Source organism: Micromys minutus (assembly GCF_963924665.1).
Source record: "Micromys minutus genome assembly, chromosome: 8".
Taxonomy (NCBI): Eukaryota; Metazoa; Chordata; class Mammalia; order Rodentia; family Muridae; genus Micromys; species Micromys minutus.
The window spans coordinates 794,937-813,797 of NC_137977.1; the positions used below are offsets into that span (position 1 = coordinate 794,937).

At 48.7% G+C, this 18,861-nt stretch overlaps 1 protein-coding gene across 1 annotated transcript in view; it reads left to right on the forward strand.

The window, feature by feature from the left end:
* The window catches only part of CABLES1 (Cdk5 and Abl enzyme substrate 1), a 99,053-nt gene that overhangs the window by 57,005 nt on the left and 23,187 nt on the right, over nt 1-18,861 (forward strand). The window contains exon 4 of the mRNA XM_080919963.1: nt 7,125-7,202. Coding sequence (XP_080776089.1) covers nt 7,125-7,202 — 78 coding nt within the window. The remainder of the gene's footprint in view (nt 1-7,124; nt 7,203-18,861) is intronic.

The window sequence follows — 18,861 nt, forward strand, 5'->3', positions numbered from 1 at the left end:
CCGGCACCTGTTTTGTGTAGGTCTTAGTATGCATCCAAGAACAAAACAAGGGTCTTACTTCCAAGAGTCAGAGACTAAGAGAGAAAGAATGAATGAGTTAATTCATACAGGAGATACAGGGTAGAAATACTGAGCCACAGAGCGGTAAGCAAGAGAACATGGCGGTGTGCTGAGGGCCCCTGGAAGCCCTTCAGCAGGGCATGAAGGCTGTAAGGGAGCCAGCCCTGTGACATTCCAGGACGGAGGCCTAAACATCCAGAGCGTAGTTGAGGAATAGCAGGAGAGAGATTGAGGTAGGACAGAGTGAGAAAGGGTACAGGAAGAGGGGCTGAACCCTGAGAAACTGGGGGTGTTTGTACACTGAGAGCTGGCAACACAGAAAACTGAGCAGAGACTGCTTTGGGCTTTGGGTTAGGTGGGTATCATCTGGCTTCTCTTTGAGTGTAGTTCAAGCCAACCAGAAGCCAGGGGCAAGGCATTGTAGGACACTTGGGGTGACTTTTGTAGAAAACTACAGAGTGGGTGCATATGGTCTATTCAAGATGAATTCACTTTGATGTGAAGTTAAAAAAATGACTCAAGGTTGTTAAAAAGCCACCCACAAACTGGAGAAAGAGAAGCGGCCAGCTGCCCTGCGCTATATGGTACCTGAACGCCCCGGAGTGGGGTGGCTGCCAAGAGGAGCCGCCAATCATTGCTGGCTCCAGTCTTCACTAGAGCCCTACTGTGTTCCATGGGGAAAAACTTAAGATAAGTTGGCCTCAGGCGCAGATGCATGGGGCTGACAGGTGCCTACAGAGCCTCCTAGGAGCCGCGCTACCTGGGGTGGCCCTGAGCCTTCAAAGTGACAGGCTCCCTGTCCTGAACATGAAAACTGAAGGCAGACAACGCTGGTGTGACAGGTCACCTGCAGTCCTCTTAGGAGAGAGGACTTCCCTCCTGGGACCCACGGGTCTTTGGCGCACTACGCTGGCTGGCTGTGACCCACCTGGTACTTGGGATAGTGGCTACATGCTTTGACAGTGTCACCTCCAGAGACTGTTTTCTGGTGAACAGATTAGGAGCTGCTGCCTCCTGTGGGAGGAACTTCCAGAGAGATTTAAAGGCCTTAAGATGGGAGGAGTAACGAATGAAGCTGATGTCTTCTCTCTAAAGTGTGAACTCGGCAGAAAAAGACACACAGGATTTCAGCTCCCTTTGTCAGCTTCTTACGGTGGCCGAAATGACACTGTGACTTCTTCCTTTGGATCAGCAAGTTTTAGAGGGAAAGGTGCAGCAGGGTCAGGACACGAAGACCTGGCTTGTGACCTCTTCACCCGTGATCCCTCAGACAAACACAGTTTGAGTTAGAGGAACAGGCACGTTACAGAAACTACATTCAATCGTGAAACCACGTCATAGGAGACCGGCGACGTCACCTCTTCTTGCTGAAGCAAGAGCATGGGCTGTATGGTTGGCACATTTATTCCTCTTAGCCCTTCTCAGAGTTTCGTGTTTATGACTAAACAGGCCCTCACTGCCACTGTCACACGGGGAGGCCTGTGGGTGGTATCCGCAGCAAAACTGAAGTCCAGCGGGACAATAAGTGTCTCCAGCCTAGAGGAGAGTCCTGCAGTACCAGTGCATTCCCAAGGCTCCTTACATGCTGTTTCCCTGCATCCTACCTCCAGTGCTAGGGAGGAAGAAAAGGCACTTGCTGACAGGGCGTGGCCAGAATGTAGGGGCCACAAGATCAGCCCCCCATGCATTAGGCTTACAATAATTTTTTGTTTTGTTTTGTTTTGTTTTTAAAGCACAGAGGTTGTACTGGCTGGCTTTGTGTCACCTTGACACGAGCTGGATTTATCACAGAGAAAGGAGCCGCCCTTGAGGAAATGCCTCCATACAGCTGTAAGGCTGTATCATTCATCAGATCCACAACGCTTAGTGCAGTGTCTGGCATTGAAGGTGGGCTTAGAAGGCATCTGTGAGAGGTGGGCTGGGGGAGGACAGAGAATTATATAGCTCGTTCTCAGAAATCTCCCGCCCCCCCCTAATTAGATGGGGGGCCTAATTAAATGGCAAGGTAAGATTCAGCTCCCTAACACGCAATAAGGCCTGGCCTGTGGAAGGGGTAATTAGGAGTGGGGGTGTGGCAGTCTGGAACCAGGGAGCTATTAGCACAGCTCACCAGCTATGCTAAGTTGGACCAAGTCGGACTCAAGCTGGCCCAGCTGGCTTTCAGCCCCTGGGTTCCTGAGGTCCTTGTAGATCAACATGATGAATCTTTCATCCGGATTCATTATTCTTGCCTGCTAGAATCCCACATCCCCTTAGAACCTGACCTAGGTATCAAAAACATACACCAGGCTAGCTCTGCCTGCCGCAGGCTGGGTTCCAGCACCCTTTTCTCAGGGCTTCTCTTTCCTGCCAATTCCCCACCCAGAGACAGTCTCGGTCCCATTTCCGGGTGGAAGGGATTCCTTTGTGAGGAATGTCCTTGGAAGCCCCACAGGCCTCTGCTTTGCCATTGTACTTAGATCCAGCCCGAGGGGCTGGGATACTCTGAAGGAGAGAACTCGGCCTCTCAGTGGCTGGCAAGTGTGTAAATAGGGTGTACGAGAACACTTTCTTTTTGTTTTGCAGTTTTCATTCAACACCCATTATGTAATTGCCAGCTTCAGGCTCAGGAGAAAGCAGTCAAGTCTTCTCCCTGCTTTTAGTTGAGCCTTGTACGGAGGGACGGGTGTGGGAAAGATAGTGTAAGCAGAGCTGAGGAGAGTGTGTTTTCCAGGTACTGCACTGGCCTTTGACCCCTAGTGTCTCTCTTCGGCAAGCATAGTAAAGGTGCGGAAAGAATAGCAACAAACCCTAGCTGTATCCATTTCCTAGGCTGCCTTACAAAGCACCGAGGGCTGGGTGGGAGTCTTGGCTTACAGAACCACCTTCTCCCCGAAGGCTGTAGGGAGAACGGTCCCTTCCCTCCTCATCAGTGGCCGGCAGCAGCCCTAGCACCTTGGTCCTTTGCAGCATCACTCCTGTCTGTCTCCTAGTCACATGATCTCTTCCTCAGTAAAGACATCACAGTTCCATCCCAAGTCCTCCCGCCACCCAAGGCGGCATCTTCAGAGATGGTGGGGTTTGCCCCGGGCACCACCGTGGTCAGTGTTTCTCTGCTTCTCAGGCGTGGAAAGAGTGAGTTTGGAGAATATGTTTCTGCACATGCCCAATTCCTGCCATGGACCCTGGATTGTGCTTAGACGTCGCATTGTTACAAGTGCAATATTTGTTTGTTTTACTTCATTAGCTGCTTGCCCATTTTTAATATCCTTGTGGGATATTTCTGATGTTACGGAATAAGATGAAATTTCTCAAGACCAACTCCTCAGGGGCAGGAAATGGAACAAGAAGCTAGCATTTTGGCATCAACAGAGTATGTGAGGATCCTGGATGGTGTTCCCCAAGGTCACCATCGCTGGACCGAGGGTGTGCAAACAGATTCCATGAAAAAGCGCGTCTGTGGAATATTTGTGCTTACAAGTTGCAAGATGCCCTGAGTAGCTGCAGTTTCCCAAGGGCATAGAAATGGTCCTCTGCGGATAAGAAACTCAGAGGTCTGCTGAGTGCTGGGCAAACTCTAACCCTCCCAAAGGTGTTAGAAAATGTTGTGTATCCAGAGGCAGCTTCGTCCCAGCCCTGCGGAGCTTTTTTCTTAACTATTTCATGTTTTCCTCTGGCAGATGTTAGCAGGAACATGCAATCTTTCCCTCTCCCTGGGACACTTTTGATGTCCTCGACTTTATAGGAATCTTTCTGGACATCTGGGCTTCAATAAAGTGTTAGATGTCACTGGTGGGGAAGATGGTGTGAGTTTTCTGCGTGCCCTGTGAAAAGAAGGTAGCATTTCCCTTTGAGCAAGGACATGGATGGTCGGTTTCACTAGTCCATTGGAAACAGCACGCGGTTGTCTTATGCTGTTCATGACTCCCAGTGCCTGATTTAATTTTCTCAGGAGAAGCAGATGCCCTCGAAGGAAGCAAACAAATTGGATTTTCTTCGGCGACATCTCCACTATGATTGCTGTTTCCTTAGAGCACAGCAAAGCTGTGAATTCCCATGAGCCCTTCTGGGTCTAAACAGGACGGGCCTCGCTGTTGTGAGGAGTCTGACGTTGCAGTACTTGCGGCTTCCCTCTTCCGGCTCAGGCCTGTAGTCCCCGCTGTAGGCCAGACCTACCCCAGGAAATATGGAAGACTTGATCCCATTTCTTCCACTGGCAATGTTGGTGATGCTGTCGTGAATCCACCATGAGGGTCTTTGCCACGGGTTCTTTCTCTGGTCCCTGTCAAGATCAGAATTCGTGGGAAGGCTGAGCCCAGAAATGGCAGGAAAGAACTCAAAGATGCAGAGCTCCTACTTCCCTCCCTCCCCCTCTCCCCTCAAGACTGGCCAAGGAGAAAACCATCCTAGTGGGATTGTTGGGAAACAGTCCGTGTTCCGGGTTGCTAAACTTGGCTCACATAATTCAGTATACACAAGTTTCTGAATGAGATCCATGGTGTCCTAATAGTAAGGACCACCCAGAGTGCACCCACAGATGAAGAACAATCTGACCCATTTACTGACAGGCACTTTTGTGGTCAAATGCTGGAGGAGACTTGGGTTACACTTGGCATTGACAGTCTCTCATTTTCTTGCTCTATTAAAGATGTCCAAACACATTTGGTGTGGGAAAGAGAGGCACATTAATACCGAGTAATGAGAGAGATGCAGCAATGGTCGGGTGGTAGGGCTTGGCCAACACCCTCTTCCATATTTCAGGGACATTGATGATGAAGGCTTAGGATATGGCAAGAGTGACAAGGAGGGTGACAAGGGCAGTGGGCATAGGGAGGACCTCCATCCATCTGGAAAGGTCCAGGCTGAGCAGAGCAGGCTGGCGCCTCTGATGATGGAGATTGTGATCCATCAAGGTGACCTGCAGGCTGGACTAAAAAGCTACTATGGAACAGCACGTGGGTAGAGGCAGGCTTGTTGGTATCCAGGAAGCTCACGGGTAAGCCCATGGATAAGCACGTGCAGGCAGATCTTTCTAGTAAGTTAGAGAGATGAATTTGTAGCAAGAGATCAGGTTCAAATCAATGGCTTCCACACCTACCAATGAGTCACCTGCGTAGCTTGTATCTTACTGGCAATAACATTTATGACCTAGCACATAGTCAAGTGTTTCAGCCATTTTGTGTCTATGTAAATAAATTTATACAGACACACCATGTGGGAAGCCTTGTCTCTGGGCTTCACATGTAATGGTCCAGGCAGGTAGGATCATGATGGATTTGACTCAGGCCCTTCAGGCCTTGAAGGCTCAGTGAGGATGGGGCACTGATGGGAACAAGGTCTGATGGCTAACCATCTGCGAGTTACATCACTGGGGCCGTGTGTTGGCTCTCACAGCCCCCCCCCCCAGCATTGCCCTTTTGCTTCTTGGCAGCACTGAGGTCTGGAGGGCTTTGAGCACAAGTCGTCAGTTGCTAAGACAGCTCCACTCAAGAAGCTAGTCTACACTGAAAATCATTCTTATTCAATGTATCATTGTCTGCCAGGCAACAGCCCAGAGGTTTCTCTAGAATGAACTCATTTTCTCTTCCAACTTCCCAGTGAGAACACTGTTAATTTTACCTCATTCATTTGTTCATTAATTCTCTCCCTTGTTCTTGTCTTTCTTCAAACAGATCCATGTAGCCCAGACTGGTCTCAGGTTTGATCTTCCTGCCTCTGCCTCCAAGAAAATACGTGTGTGCTTCTATTGCCCAACTCAGCATCATTGTTAGATGGGGAAATTGAGGCTCAGAAGAGTGAGAAAAGGAGACAAAGCTGATATCAGAAGCTGGGCACTATCCTTGGTCCTGTTTGTCCCTGTGAGTAGGAGTCTCTGTAGGACCCACAGACAGCGAAAGCCCTGGGTCTCTGAGTGCTTGGGTGCCTCCCTAATTCCAGACTGTGCCTCAGGGTAGAGGGTGCACATCTGTAGAGGAACAGCCCAGTGATGCCTCCTTAGCCTTGTCCTCTAGAGGAGACTTGTGACCAGTTCACTCCCACTGGAGGAGTGACTTCCAAGTTAGGTTTTAAAGACTCTGTGAGGCTACCAAGTGTGCCTGAGCTGAAGAAATAGCGTGTTTCAGACACGGGATGAACTGGCTCTTTTCAGTAGGTGGATCACTGCAAGTGCTTTAGCACGCAGACGTGATAAGGCATGTGGGAAAATACTGAGTCACTGACACTCGAGAGGCAGAGCCAGTAGTGTGGCCTGGCTTGCCATTGCCAGGGACCAGACTTCATCCCAGGGCTGTGGGCAACTTAATATCATAGTTTCAACGCTGATGCATGCAGCAGTGGGATTTTCCCGCTTGTGACACTGTAATGTTGAAGGAAATTTAGAAAGTAAATAAGCTCCACATGTGAACCGTAATGACTTCCACCCCACTCACGTCTTCATTTTCTCCCACCACCAGTTCCCTCTGGCAAAAGTTATTCTCAGAGAGTGGGATAAGTACTTTTGAGGGGTTTTGTTTTTGTTTTGAATGTTTTTTCAAGTGGCTTTGATTGCATAAGGACACCGTTTAAACCGTTCCCAGTGGGTTCTTTTCAGCAGGGATGGCCGCTAAGACCGATTACATAATTGTTCCCTAATCTATTCTCCGAACCTAATGGGGTACCAGAATATGAAACGCCAACAATGGCGATAGCAACATCTTCCCGGCTCACAATTCTAGGCACAGTTACCCCGGCATCATTTACTGCAGGGCAGAGATCAGGTCTTGTATTGGCCTCACTGGCCACCCAAGATTCAGGGTGCTCTGCTCTGGCTTGCACACACAGCCCACAACCCAGCCAGCATGGCTGGTCTCACACATGTTGATATTTGGGTGAGAGAAGCAGCACACTTCTGCTGCTCTGAGGCCTGAGGTTTGCAAGAGCAGAGAACCATCTGTCGGAGGAGGCGGGAGTATGCAGATCTGCTGGGAATGCCGTGAATGTTTAATTTGCTCTAGCACTTATTTTAAGTTTGTTTTATTTTTTTTAATTTGGAGTCTTTGCATTTAGTTAGTTGTTTGTTTTTTGTGTTTTTTGTTTTTACTTTGTAGAATAGTCCTTATCAGTGGCAGAAGATCCTTCTGTAGTATATTTTCCGTGCTGCCGTATCGAGACAGTACCCAAGTCGGGTATGTATATGCATGCATGCTTTCCCGTTCTCTGGGCCAAAAGGTCAGGCGCCAATGCGCACAGTGTGGCTTGCCTTTCTCTGTTCATGAATTTGCCTAGATCTGATGTTGCAAGTTCAGTGTTTGATTTTGGGGTGTGTGTTCTACTTTCTATTCAGCCAGGAAACTTCTTGTGTGTGTGTGTGTGTGTGTGTGTGTGTGTGTGTGTGTGTGTGTGTGTGCACGCTTGCCCATCCTCTGCTTTCTAAATGTACGTTTTGTCGTTTGTCCAATACTATAAACCAAGAAAAATAATAAGGCCCACCCTGTGCTTTGGGGTCTCACTGACTACTGGAAACAGGTAGGTCAGGTCAGGACCAAGTTCTGGGACTGTACTGTACCCTGTGTCCTGGCTCCAGTTGGACATTGACAAGAGATCTGGAGCCACCACCATAGGGCAAACGTGTCACAGCAAAGCAGCAACGGGAACAAATGTACATTAGGGGCATGCCAGGTTCCTGTCTCTGGATCAACGAACCCTGCCCCTAACTGTGAGCAGGAAGTAATGCTAAAGGGTGAGGACTTGTGAAGCCACCCTGTCCTCCCCACTACCCTGTCTTCAGCGTCTGTCATCACAGTGCTACTGTGTCAGGCACATCTCTGCCACTGACTCTGGACTTCACCAGGACTGAAGCTGCTCTCTAGCCATGGTGACATCAGACATAGACCACAGCTCCTGAGGAGGTTCCCCCACTTCCCCTCCCGTCCCCACACGCTGTCCTTAGGCTCCTCTGCTGACCTCTTCTTTCCTGTGGGCAGGTTACTCATGGCCTGTCATCTCAGCTGGTTCCTGTGCCATGTGAGTTCACAGGAGCTTTAGAGGACACACTAAGCGGTGGCCTTTATTTCAGCACCCTTGGAACAACCTTGCAGAGTGGGTGGTCCACAGAAAGTACAGGCAGGTCTTACGGCTTGGAGGTTTACAGCCCATCTAAGACAGCTACGGGGCTGAAGGGTGTCCCAGAGTTTTTTTTGTTGTTGTTGTTGTTTTGGGTTTTTTTTTAACCTGTCTAACCTGCCATGTCCTGCTGTGTCTGTATCAGAAGGATGGACCATTTTCAGGGAAAACAGCTTGTGGCAAAACCCAGAGCAGCGTACCCCTTCAGCCCTGGGGAGATCACATAAGCAGATCCTTACAGGCACAGCTTCTGGCTATGGCCTGAAAGGGCTCCGTGGTGTGGCCTCTTCTCTGGACTCTTCTCCTTTGCCGACCTTTCTGATTGATGCATTCTTTCCCCTGCTCCATCTAGTTGTTTGTTGGTTGTTTTTTTGGTTTTTTTGTTTTTTTGCTTGTTTGTTTGTTTTAAACTTTTTTTAAAAACATACTACTTACCACATATCTTAGTTAGGGTTTTATTGCTGAGAACAGACACCAATGACCTAGGCAAGAATTATAAATGACAACATTTAGTTGGGGCTGGCTTACAGGTCCAGTGGTTCAGTCCATTAGCACCAAGACAAGAACATGGCAGCATCGAGGCAGGCATGATGCAGGAGTAGCTGAGAGTTCTACATCTTCATCCAAAGGAAGCCAGGAACAGACTGAGCATCCTCAGGCAGCTAGGAGGAGTGCCTCCAAGCCCACCCCCAGAGTAACACACTTCCTCCAACAAGGCCACACCTTCTAATAGTGCCACTCCCTGGGCCAAGCATATGCAAACCATCACACCACACGACCAGGTACTGGAGTTGCAGAAGGAGAACTTGTCCTCCTGAATGTACTCTATGGAAAAGAAGACACATCAGTTTACATATAAAACTAGTCACCATTTTTAATAGATGCTGAAGATGTTCCAGCAGGTGATTACTGCCTTCTCTGCCTTCTGTAAGATAATTTGGCTGTACATTTCATCTTTGAGGTGTTCATGGTAGGTTCATCCTCACAGGGTTAATTTCCATCTGCCTGTCAGTTACCCCTTACTGCTGTACCATTTTATAGATAATACCTGTGAAAGCAGATGTCCCAGGCAAGAGAGGGGGGACCAGTTATATGGCTCCCCCTTTTACAAAGGTTCCCCCTCCCATGTAGACAGGCCACACAAATTCCATGTCTGTGGAAACCTTTTCAGGATATGGAGTATTGATGCTTTCCAAAGGGCAACTGAGGCTCACAGGAAGTTCCCAGCATGGCACTGGTCGTACTGAGAGGTAAGTGGGACTCACTAGTCAGGACCCCATTTCTCTGACAGCAAAACTAAAGAGGTAGTGTAGAGAACCTTGAAGGTTTATGCTTCTCACAAGAACTGAATGGAGATAATCCAAACTGTCTCACTGTGGTTCCATGTGGCCTTCTACATTTTTAGAAACCCCAGGGAAATAGAAGTGGCGACAGCTGGTGCTGGAGACAGCATCTGTCCAAGCATGGTGTCCCTGGTGCTGGGAGGGCCTGTCTCTTATGCCACCTGTGGATCTGACTGTTCTGTGGCACTGAATGGAGACATAGCTAGACCTTCTACATCTTAGACATGAGCAGATTCCAGTCCACTACTGCTCCAAGGTTTAGAGTCAGGGAGACAAAGACCTAACAATGAATTCTGTAACCAAAGAACACAGTTTCTCTGTAAGGCCTCACAGGGTAACCAGCCTGTGGTCTTAACAGATTCTACATTCTCCCAAAATGCTGCAGAAACTCTGAATGTGATGTCAGAAACTGCACTCAGGTGGCTAGGGGGGTTCTCTGTGCTCTTGACAGTTTAATAAGCCTGCATCCTGTTATAAATATTATTCGATTTGCTGTAATTATCCGCTGATAGCTACAATTCTTTCATTAATGGAAAATAACTATGTTCAAATAAGAAATCCATATCAATATACATATCTAAGAAAATTGTATGACTGTATAATAGTTTATTAATAAACATTGATGATATACAACACATTCCCACATGCCTCCTTTTGCCCCAGATGTTCTTCCTGTGACACAGCTCCATCTGTCACAGGAGTTCAAGGGTGGAAGCCTTCAGAGGTCAGATAATCTGTCCTTCCTGCTTTGTATCCAGGGTGGCCATGGTTGTGCAGGGGTGGGGTGGGCTTGTATATCAGCCCCAGAACTCTGAGCTCTGTTTTCTGGGACCCATGTTTCCTTTGTGCTTAGATGTGTGGAACCAGCCTTATGGGCCTGATTCTTCCAGATCACTAATTGCAAGCACACACAGCAGTGAAGATTAGTCCTGTGTAGTTCTGGCTCTCACAAGCAGACCATACAAGCAGGAAGCTGAGCAGTTCCTCCCGTCTCTGCAGGTCAAGCATCTCTCAGATAGACACCAGTCTTCCTGGGTGTGTTTTCTATCTTCTCTTGCAGCAAGGCAGCTGCTCAACTCTACCTCCCATTCTCTTGGCTCAGCCTGCCTCACCTCCTGCTATGGCCCCATAGCGTTGTCTTTGGTGTTTTTAACCTGAAGTGAAAACTGCTCTAGGTGCTGGGTCTCAGTTGAGCAATGGTGGCAGATTGACGGATTGGCATTAGAAGAAGAGGTTTTGAATCCAGTTTCCACTGCTCCAGTTTTGAAGCCTTGAGGAATACATTACTGCCCCCTGAGTCTTCATCAGAATCATTTGCTGTGGAAACTTTGTAGCCCCACCCACCTCTCCAGGTTGATTCCCGTCTCTTGTCATCCCCTGTATAGACTTTCAAGCCCTCCTACTGCAGAGCAGAATTCGTTCCTGTTCTTGGCATCTAGAGAGTACCTACAGGCACTATTCAATGCAGTTGGTATGGCCGTGAAAATCTCTTGTTTTCTCATCGAGACTAGACACCAACCTAACAATCAAACAACACAGTACATACAGTTGAGTCCTAAATAGTCTCCCCACTTAGGGCAAGTGGAGCCCAGAAGGAACTGAGAATTTAGACAGATAACAGAGGAGAACTCCCCAGGACAGATGTCTGAGCCCCTCATGACATAGAAATGTTTGAGACTCCGTGAACTTTGGATAAGCCAACTTCTAGCATGGTTAATGGCAGGTATTACACCCTAGTTAGGGAGAATTCTGGAATGAGCTTTGCCATGCATCCAGGTCATAGGATGTCCCCAGCTTTCGAAGGACCATTGCTTAGCTGTTCACCACCATTCCTTATGGCTTCTACTGTGGATGCTCAGCTCACATCTCCAAAGCCACAGTGGGCCCCAGGCCTTGTTCCCGTCCTTGTCTGCCCTGCTGGGGAATAAGCTACAAATCTAGTTGAATCGACTTTGCAAGTGAGACATATGGCTCACACTCCGACCTGTCAACAATCAGTGGCTTTAAGAGCTCACACCTGAAAAATTATTCTTCGCAGGATGTTTTAAACTCAAATCTCAAGACAAGGTGAGTTTTGGCAGTTTTCTGCTCTGGGGCTCAATTCACGTGGGCTTGAGAGATACTTAAGAGTGCTGCTTGGTTCGTGCTCAGCTGGTGTTAGAATGTCTCCAAGAAGACCTGCAGAACTTCCAACAAAATGGGATGACCCTGGTTATTTGAAACTTGCCCTAAAGTTCAGACTGCCTTAATGTACAGGGAAAGCTTTCTGAGGGAAGGGTCTGTTTTTTGTATGATTTTCAGAGTATAGCTAGAGGTTTGTGAGCTAATGTAGCAAAACTACAACCAGAGTATTGTGCAAGGGCAATGGAGTAGTATCCTAGTGCCTTCTAGGTGTGTGGGCCCATTCCTTTCAAGGACTGGGCCAGTTGGTGCTGATGTTGTCATTTTGCTTGAGGGGGTTGAGAGTGAGCAACCTCAGCTGAGGAGAGTAAGGGCAGAGGGTAGTGGGGCTGTATACTCCTGTATTTACACTGGGACGGCTCAGCCCCAGCCCCGATTTCCTTCTCAGTCCCCCTTAGGAGTGGACTGATTGGTTCAAGAATTTATGGAATTTATGGGTGTTGCCCAGGGGTCACTTCCCAGGACTTTGGTGGCCAAGTTGTTGAATGATAGTTTTCAGGAGGCCGTGAGGGTGGATCATTTATCCCATGGCATTAAATTCTCCAAGAGTAACTCCAGGTAGCTGTGGACTGAATCCCCCCCCTCACACCCACACACACCATACTGAAGCTGAATCCAGGGCCTAACGCATGATGGGCTAGTTCTCTACCACAGAGCCACAACTGCAGCCTTGATTCTTTATTCGTTTTTATTTTAAGATACGGCCTTTCTAAATTGCCCAGGCTGTCCTCAAACTCATAATGCACCCAAGTAAGGAGAGTGACAGGTATGTGCCACCATGCCTGCTCTAGCTGGAATCTTGTGAAAAATAATTTTCCCTCGAGTGTTTCCCCTCTTTAGTCTGAGGAGGTTTGCCAGGAGCTGAGGTGCAAATCGTCTTAGCACCTTCCCCAGGCCCATGCCGCTGCCTCCTCCTCTGGTATCGGGAAGGGACTCAGAGACCTGTGTTTGATCCCAGGTCTACAGCCCGTGTGGGAAACCACTTGCTCTCTTGGATTGTCCAATACTTCTGGGAGAGGATGTCTGTTCATAGCACAGGACATGTCATCTCTTCCCCCATCGGTGGCAGGACTTTTGAAATAGAATGTTCTTTTGTGTGTATGGGTGCAAGTTCCTGCAGGGGCCAGAGGGCCAGATCTCCTAGAGCTGGACTTACAGGTAGTTCTGGTGGTGGGCCCAAACTCGGGGGCTCGTTGAAAGAACAGTACATTTTTAACTATCGAGCTATCTCTCCAATCTCCACAAATATTTTGTAACCACTCCATAGTTGCTTTGCATACAACATTTCAGAAAATTTTCCATTAGTCATTTTTGGTAGCTCCTTTTTCTGGGCCTTTATGTTAGAAACTCAGGGTCCTGCCTACTACAAGACAAGCATGTACCAGGCCCTCCAGTAGCTCTGTAGCCCAAGACTGTACAGAGAAGCAATGGACAGTATCCTGAGCTGCAAATACCAGAAACCCTTTCATGGTCAGGGTTGTGGGAAGCATTGAAGACCTCACACACTCTCCAGGAAAAAACAAAAGCAGCAGAGGCACCAAGAATAGCCCAGTGGGAGGCAGTGTAGCTAGGACGGATGGACACACACACACACACACACACACACACACACACACACACACACACACACACACACGGCCTCTCCCGTAGGAATGCTCCCATACAGTCCCCTTGGGACCCCAGGCATGCCAAGAATGCCTAGCTTGCCCAGGTGTGACTCATTTCCACCATCAGGTTGCACATGCGCACTCAGTCCTAGCAGAACCTAGGCCACCTGGGAAATGTAGTTCTTTGGTCTTTACTGCAGTGGTTCAGCGACTCCAACTGCGTTCACACTGAACCTGGAGAGGCCAGTGAAGAACTCTAGTCATTGCCCCCACATCATCCCCAGAAGAGGTCCCTGAGACAGGGACCTACGAGTCTCCATCCCCATGCCTGTGTTTCCCTTAAAAACAGTTGTGGGTCAGACTCCACAGAGAGATTAAACCCCAGGGAACTGCGCCCCTGACCCTGAGTTCAACAGCAGGTGGTAGTGCCTGTCCATCCACCCGTCCGTCTGTCTGTCCATCCATTCACAGTCTGAGGTCTGAGGTGTGTCAGGCAATACTGGCCCCCACTCTGCTCCCTCAGTCCTTCCTGTGACAGTGATCCTGGCCTCTTTTCTGTGGTTTCTCTGTGTGACTGTCATCTTTTGCCATATGTTGTTCTTTTTCTCACTAAGCACCTGGGTCCTTGGTTTGCCGTCTATAGTCCTGAGCTATGTAGCTCCATCTGTCCCCATGGTATCCCAGATACAGCAAGATGTCTGAAGGTTCCTTGTCTGGCTTTCCTTGCTTAGGGGATTTTCATCAGAAGCACTGTTCTTCCATTTTTTTTTTCAAAAAAATAAGATTTATTTATTTTATGAATACACAAGAGGGCGTCAGATCCTATTACAGATGGCTGTGAGCCACCATGTGGTTGCTGGGAATTGAACTCAGGACCTCTGGAAGAGCAGCCAGTGCTCTAACCACTGAGCCTGTTCTGTCCCTCGTTGATCCCAGCCTGGTTTGAATGAAATCAGCCTCTCCGGAATGCCTCCTGAGGGCCTTTCCACAGCCTCAAACACCTCACCACGGCTTGCTAAGAATTGCCTGGTGTCCTCGCTGAGGCTGGCAGTAATGTGTTTTTAGGTATTTTAACTTGTGGGTATGGGCTGTGCCTTCAAAATAGCCATAAAGCAGATGGAAAATAAGTGTGCAGACAGATGAGCACGCTTTCCCTTCCACGCTTTCCCTTCCACACTTTCCCTTACACACTTTCCCTTCGCTTACACCCTGCTTCTGTCTAAAGCGGGTCCTTTTGGGCAGGACCTGGCTTGGTTAGAACGGGGCAGCTTCCAAGGCCAGTGCCGTGGAGAGGGGGTGTTTTACCCTGGGGTGAGGTGAAGTGCCTGCCTTGGCTGTCCTAGCACCCACCCCAGCCACCTTCTGGTCCTTCCCACTCAGCTGTGTAGAGGCCGACACAGCATCCCTAAGCACACACATTAGAAAGGTGCCTGCTGGATTGAATATTGCTGTGGCTCTGCCCATTCTTCTCAGATTAGCCAGCTGGAAGGCTGCAGTTCAGAGAGAGTTACCAAGGGTGGGTCACACCTCACACGGCAGCCTGTAGGCTTAGTGAACAAGGTACTTCTCAGGACACAGAAGCCCTTCCCGGTCACTGGGAAAGGATATTTGATGTGCTGAGCTCAACAAAGGCAGTGTCTTCGGCTCAAACTTGGAGAGCCTTAGGGACATATGTTAGCTGTCACCTTCTCACCTCAGAGTTCCTTGCTGTTCTTGCAACACAAGTTTACACAGATCTCCCACCCCTAAAGAGGTTAACCACAAACTGCTCCAAAGAGGATGAAAACAGGAAGCCCACGCTTCCCTTCCTCCCTCTTTAGACACGTCCCAGTCTTTAGCCATCCGGGAGACCTGTATCAATGGGCACCTGAAGCGAGGCGGGGTTGGTCCACGGGATAGCTGGCAGTCAGGCAGGACCTGTTACCTTTGTCTACTCATCTGACCAGAGGCTGTAATGTCCACCTCAGGGAGCCTCTTAGTGAGATGGCCCGGAGCCCCACTGATACTGGGGAGCTTTTGTGCAGGCTCAGTGGATCACCTGGTTCTCAGTGAGGCTGCCAGCAGTGGGACTCAACAAATATCGTTTTATCTTCGGATTTTCCTTATTCTTTATTTTTTTTCCTCTTAATGGGACATGCATGTTAGAGCCAGTTTAGGAAATATATAAAAATAAAGCCAAACCTCAGCAAAGCCAGAGTTAACATTTTAGTCTCTTTTCTTCCAGTCTTTGCTTTTCCCTAGATCTTCGTCCTATAGAACACAGTGAGGGGTGGGGGACAGCCCCTGTCCTCCACGCATGCTGGTGCAGTGCGTGTCACGGGGAAAGGGAACAGATGCCTAAGGTCAAACCCCCTCGTTGCTGTGAGCACTTTCCAAGGGGCCTGTAGCTGTACCGTTCTCAGAAGAGCCTAGGCCAAGTACCTATCCACAGAACTCACTGCCGTCCCCTCTCTAGGTGGACCTGCGGTTAGGCCTGGAGACTCTCCCCACTTAGTAAACAGTGCCATGTTTCTCTACCTGAGACTCCTCACCCTCCAGCCCCTGCCCTGAACCCCTAAACTTTGGTGCCCCACCCATGGAACCAGGAGTGGAGCCTGGTACAGAGGATGTATGGTACAGAAATGGAAGACAGTGAAAACTAGAGTAGCCCAGGAGAAAGGCTTGGCCTCCCAGGAGGAGAAGGTGATTGACAAGGAGGTAGAATAATGCAAATTTGACCTTTAACTGTTGGCTAAGCTCAGTCCCCAGCCAGGAAACCAAGAGAGACTCACTTCCTCCTATGCCTTTCTTTGCTTGTATCCTCTGGCCTTCTGCTCGGACGAGCTGGAGCTCTGGCTCGCACAGAGGATGGAAGGCTGTACTGTGTGGCCGGCTGGTCTGCACTTGGGACACTGCATCCGGTTCCAGGCAGCCAGCTCAGAGGGCCATGGAGCACCGTGCACTAGTGAGTGAGAGGATGGAGGCAGCGTGTTAAGGCTTATCCCAGAATTGTTTCTTGCCTAAAGGAACTGGTAAAATACAAGAGTATCAGTGCATGATTCTGCCTCAGTATCTGAGCAGAAGAAAGGAAGACTGACCGAGAGGCTAATTTGCTATTTGGAAGTCTTGTAAAGCAAAGCTGGATGATTCTGGCAAAAACAGTTTCCATGATCTGTCGAATGGGTGCAGACCCATTTGTGTGACCGTCTTTAATCGATAGCCACAGGGTTCACTTTCTGCATACACAGCAGGCTCGGATTGTTCAGTGGAGTGTAAGGTGTCTTTGGGGGCGTGTTCCTGAATTGTCAACAGCTTGCACATGGTGTTTGTGTCCTTGGCTTTTGGCATGAGGCAGTCAGATGAGGTCATCTGCTTGGGTCCATTTCCTGATCACTGATCATTTTAAGACACAGAACAAATTCTGTTCTTAGAGAACCTTTAAGCCTAATGCACCCTGCCTGGTCGTGGGCCCATCCCTTCCTCCCCAACCACTCACCTCAGAAACATATCTTTTCGTTGTGGAAAATTACACATTCACAAACAGTATTTCTCCCCTCACGTCCAGCATATTCCCACTCACCAGCTGATTCTGAAATGATCTCATGGGCGAATCATGCCATTATCTGGATGTTTACAAGAATTGCCATTAGACAAAGATTTTGGTGTGAGCTCCATTAAGACCCCTTCATCGTCTGGCAGTCGCCCTTCTGGGGATGACTTACTGGGGAAGTGCTGAGTTTGAGAGGCCAAGCTTTCTCGGCTGAAGCCTGCCCTTTTCACTGTCTTCCACAGCCCTGAAGGAACAGTGCATTCATTAGCTTTTAACTGGACGGATACTGGATAATCAGCTTATGAAAAAAGATTGTTTTCATTTATGGTTTTAGACGTTTCTGTCTGCGAGTGGGGATCATTCGTGCAAGGATGAAGACCTAAGTTCAGTCCCTGACACTCAAGCCATGGTGAACATGGTAACCCTGTATAGGTACAGACAGATGGGTCTCTGTGGCCTTCTAGACAGTGAGTCTGGCTTATTAGGCAAACTCCAGGGCTATGAGACACTCTCTAAAAACAAGATGGACAGCTTCTTAGGGAGAACACAAAGCTGCCCTGCGGCTTCTGCATACATACACACACACCTACACGGAAATTATCAGTCTGTGTTCCACTCACCTGTGGTTCTCACTGTTCCCTTCTAGGGCTCACCTTCTGACCTTAGGCCTTCCCCTGGGCCCTGTGAGACTCCATCACTTCGACCAGGCTGGGAGAAAGCCTTTAGCACGTAGCCTTTGTGGGGGACAGGCAGGCCACAAATAGGGCTTCTTAGCTGCATACGCTGTCCTGCAGTTCCCTTGGTGTGTGAGCTCTTAATTAAGACGCACTCACAATGGCATTCCTTTCCTAAATCAGTTTCCAGTGCTCTGCTGTCTCTAGGTCCCTTTCTTTTTGAAGGATCTAGAGATCCTGTTAATATTTAATTAGCTCTTAAATTATTTACACATCCAAGCGTTTGAGCCATTGTTGTCCTTTAAAGAGCAAGTGCCAGGTGGTGCTCCCTGCCAGGTTCCCTGAGCCCGAGCCGAGGGCACAGCACTGTAGTTGGAGGTCAGGCAACCCCTCCTTAGGAGCAGAGAGCCCAAGGAGCACCTAACTGGACCACACGCCCATTTTCTCAGCTGCTCCAGGTGTAAGTATTCAATTGTATATTTTTAAAAGGATCGTTGTATGGGATGTGTGCATGATACGAGGGGTGCACATAGCGGAGGTCAGAAGATAACTTTGTGGAGGTAGTTCTCTCCTGCTCACACTTATCTCAGCTGCTTTTCACAGCCTTTACACACTGGCTCTCAATCGTATTGTTTTAGAGCAAATACTGATTCATTGATTTTATATATATAGCCTCCCAGGGAAAGGACCCTGAACTTTTATCTGGCAGAGAGTCCTGTTTTCCCACCACAATAATTCTGTACAATAATGATAACCAGATGAGCCCTTTACAAAAGATGGAATCGGGAGTTGGCCATGCAGTGGTTAACAGGGAGTGGGTAGCCTTGGAGGACTGATAATCTAGCCTCTCAACAGTGGCAAGATGTGGTGTTTACTTTATACTGTAGTGGTGGAGGTCACATCAGGGTCCAGGGTCTCTCCTCCTGTAGGGGGGGTCATGGGACACCACTGTGAGGGATGCTTTCATCCCCCTGCCTCAGCCCCTCTCATTCCCCTACTGACTGCTTCAAATGCTGATGTTTGCAGTTACAAATTGCGTTTGCAACTGCATTTGCAAACTGTTGAAGCTACCATAGACTGAGAATTATGAATGGGGGAGTCGGTCTAAGTTGCCCTGTCAGCCAGAGCCAGGGCAACTAGGAATCAGAACCTGAACTCGCCCACGGAGTTTAGCTCTGGTGTTTTTGACAGTAGGATGTTCTCCTGCAACCTAATAAGCCATGTTTGTTCTTGGACAAAAGTACCGAATTTTAAGCCTTGACATGTGCAGTTCTGGAATAACTAGTGATAACTATACTGGCTTTTTTTTAAAGACAGGGACTATACAGGCCAGGCTGGCCTGGAACTCACAGAGACCAAGGTATACGGTATCACTGCCACTGAGCCTC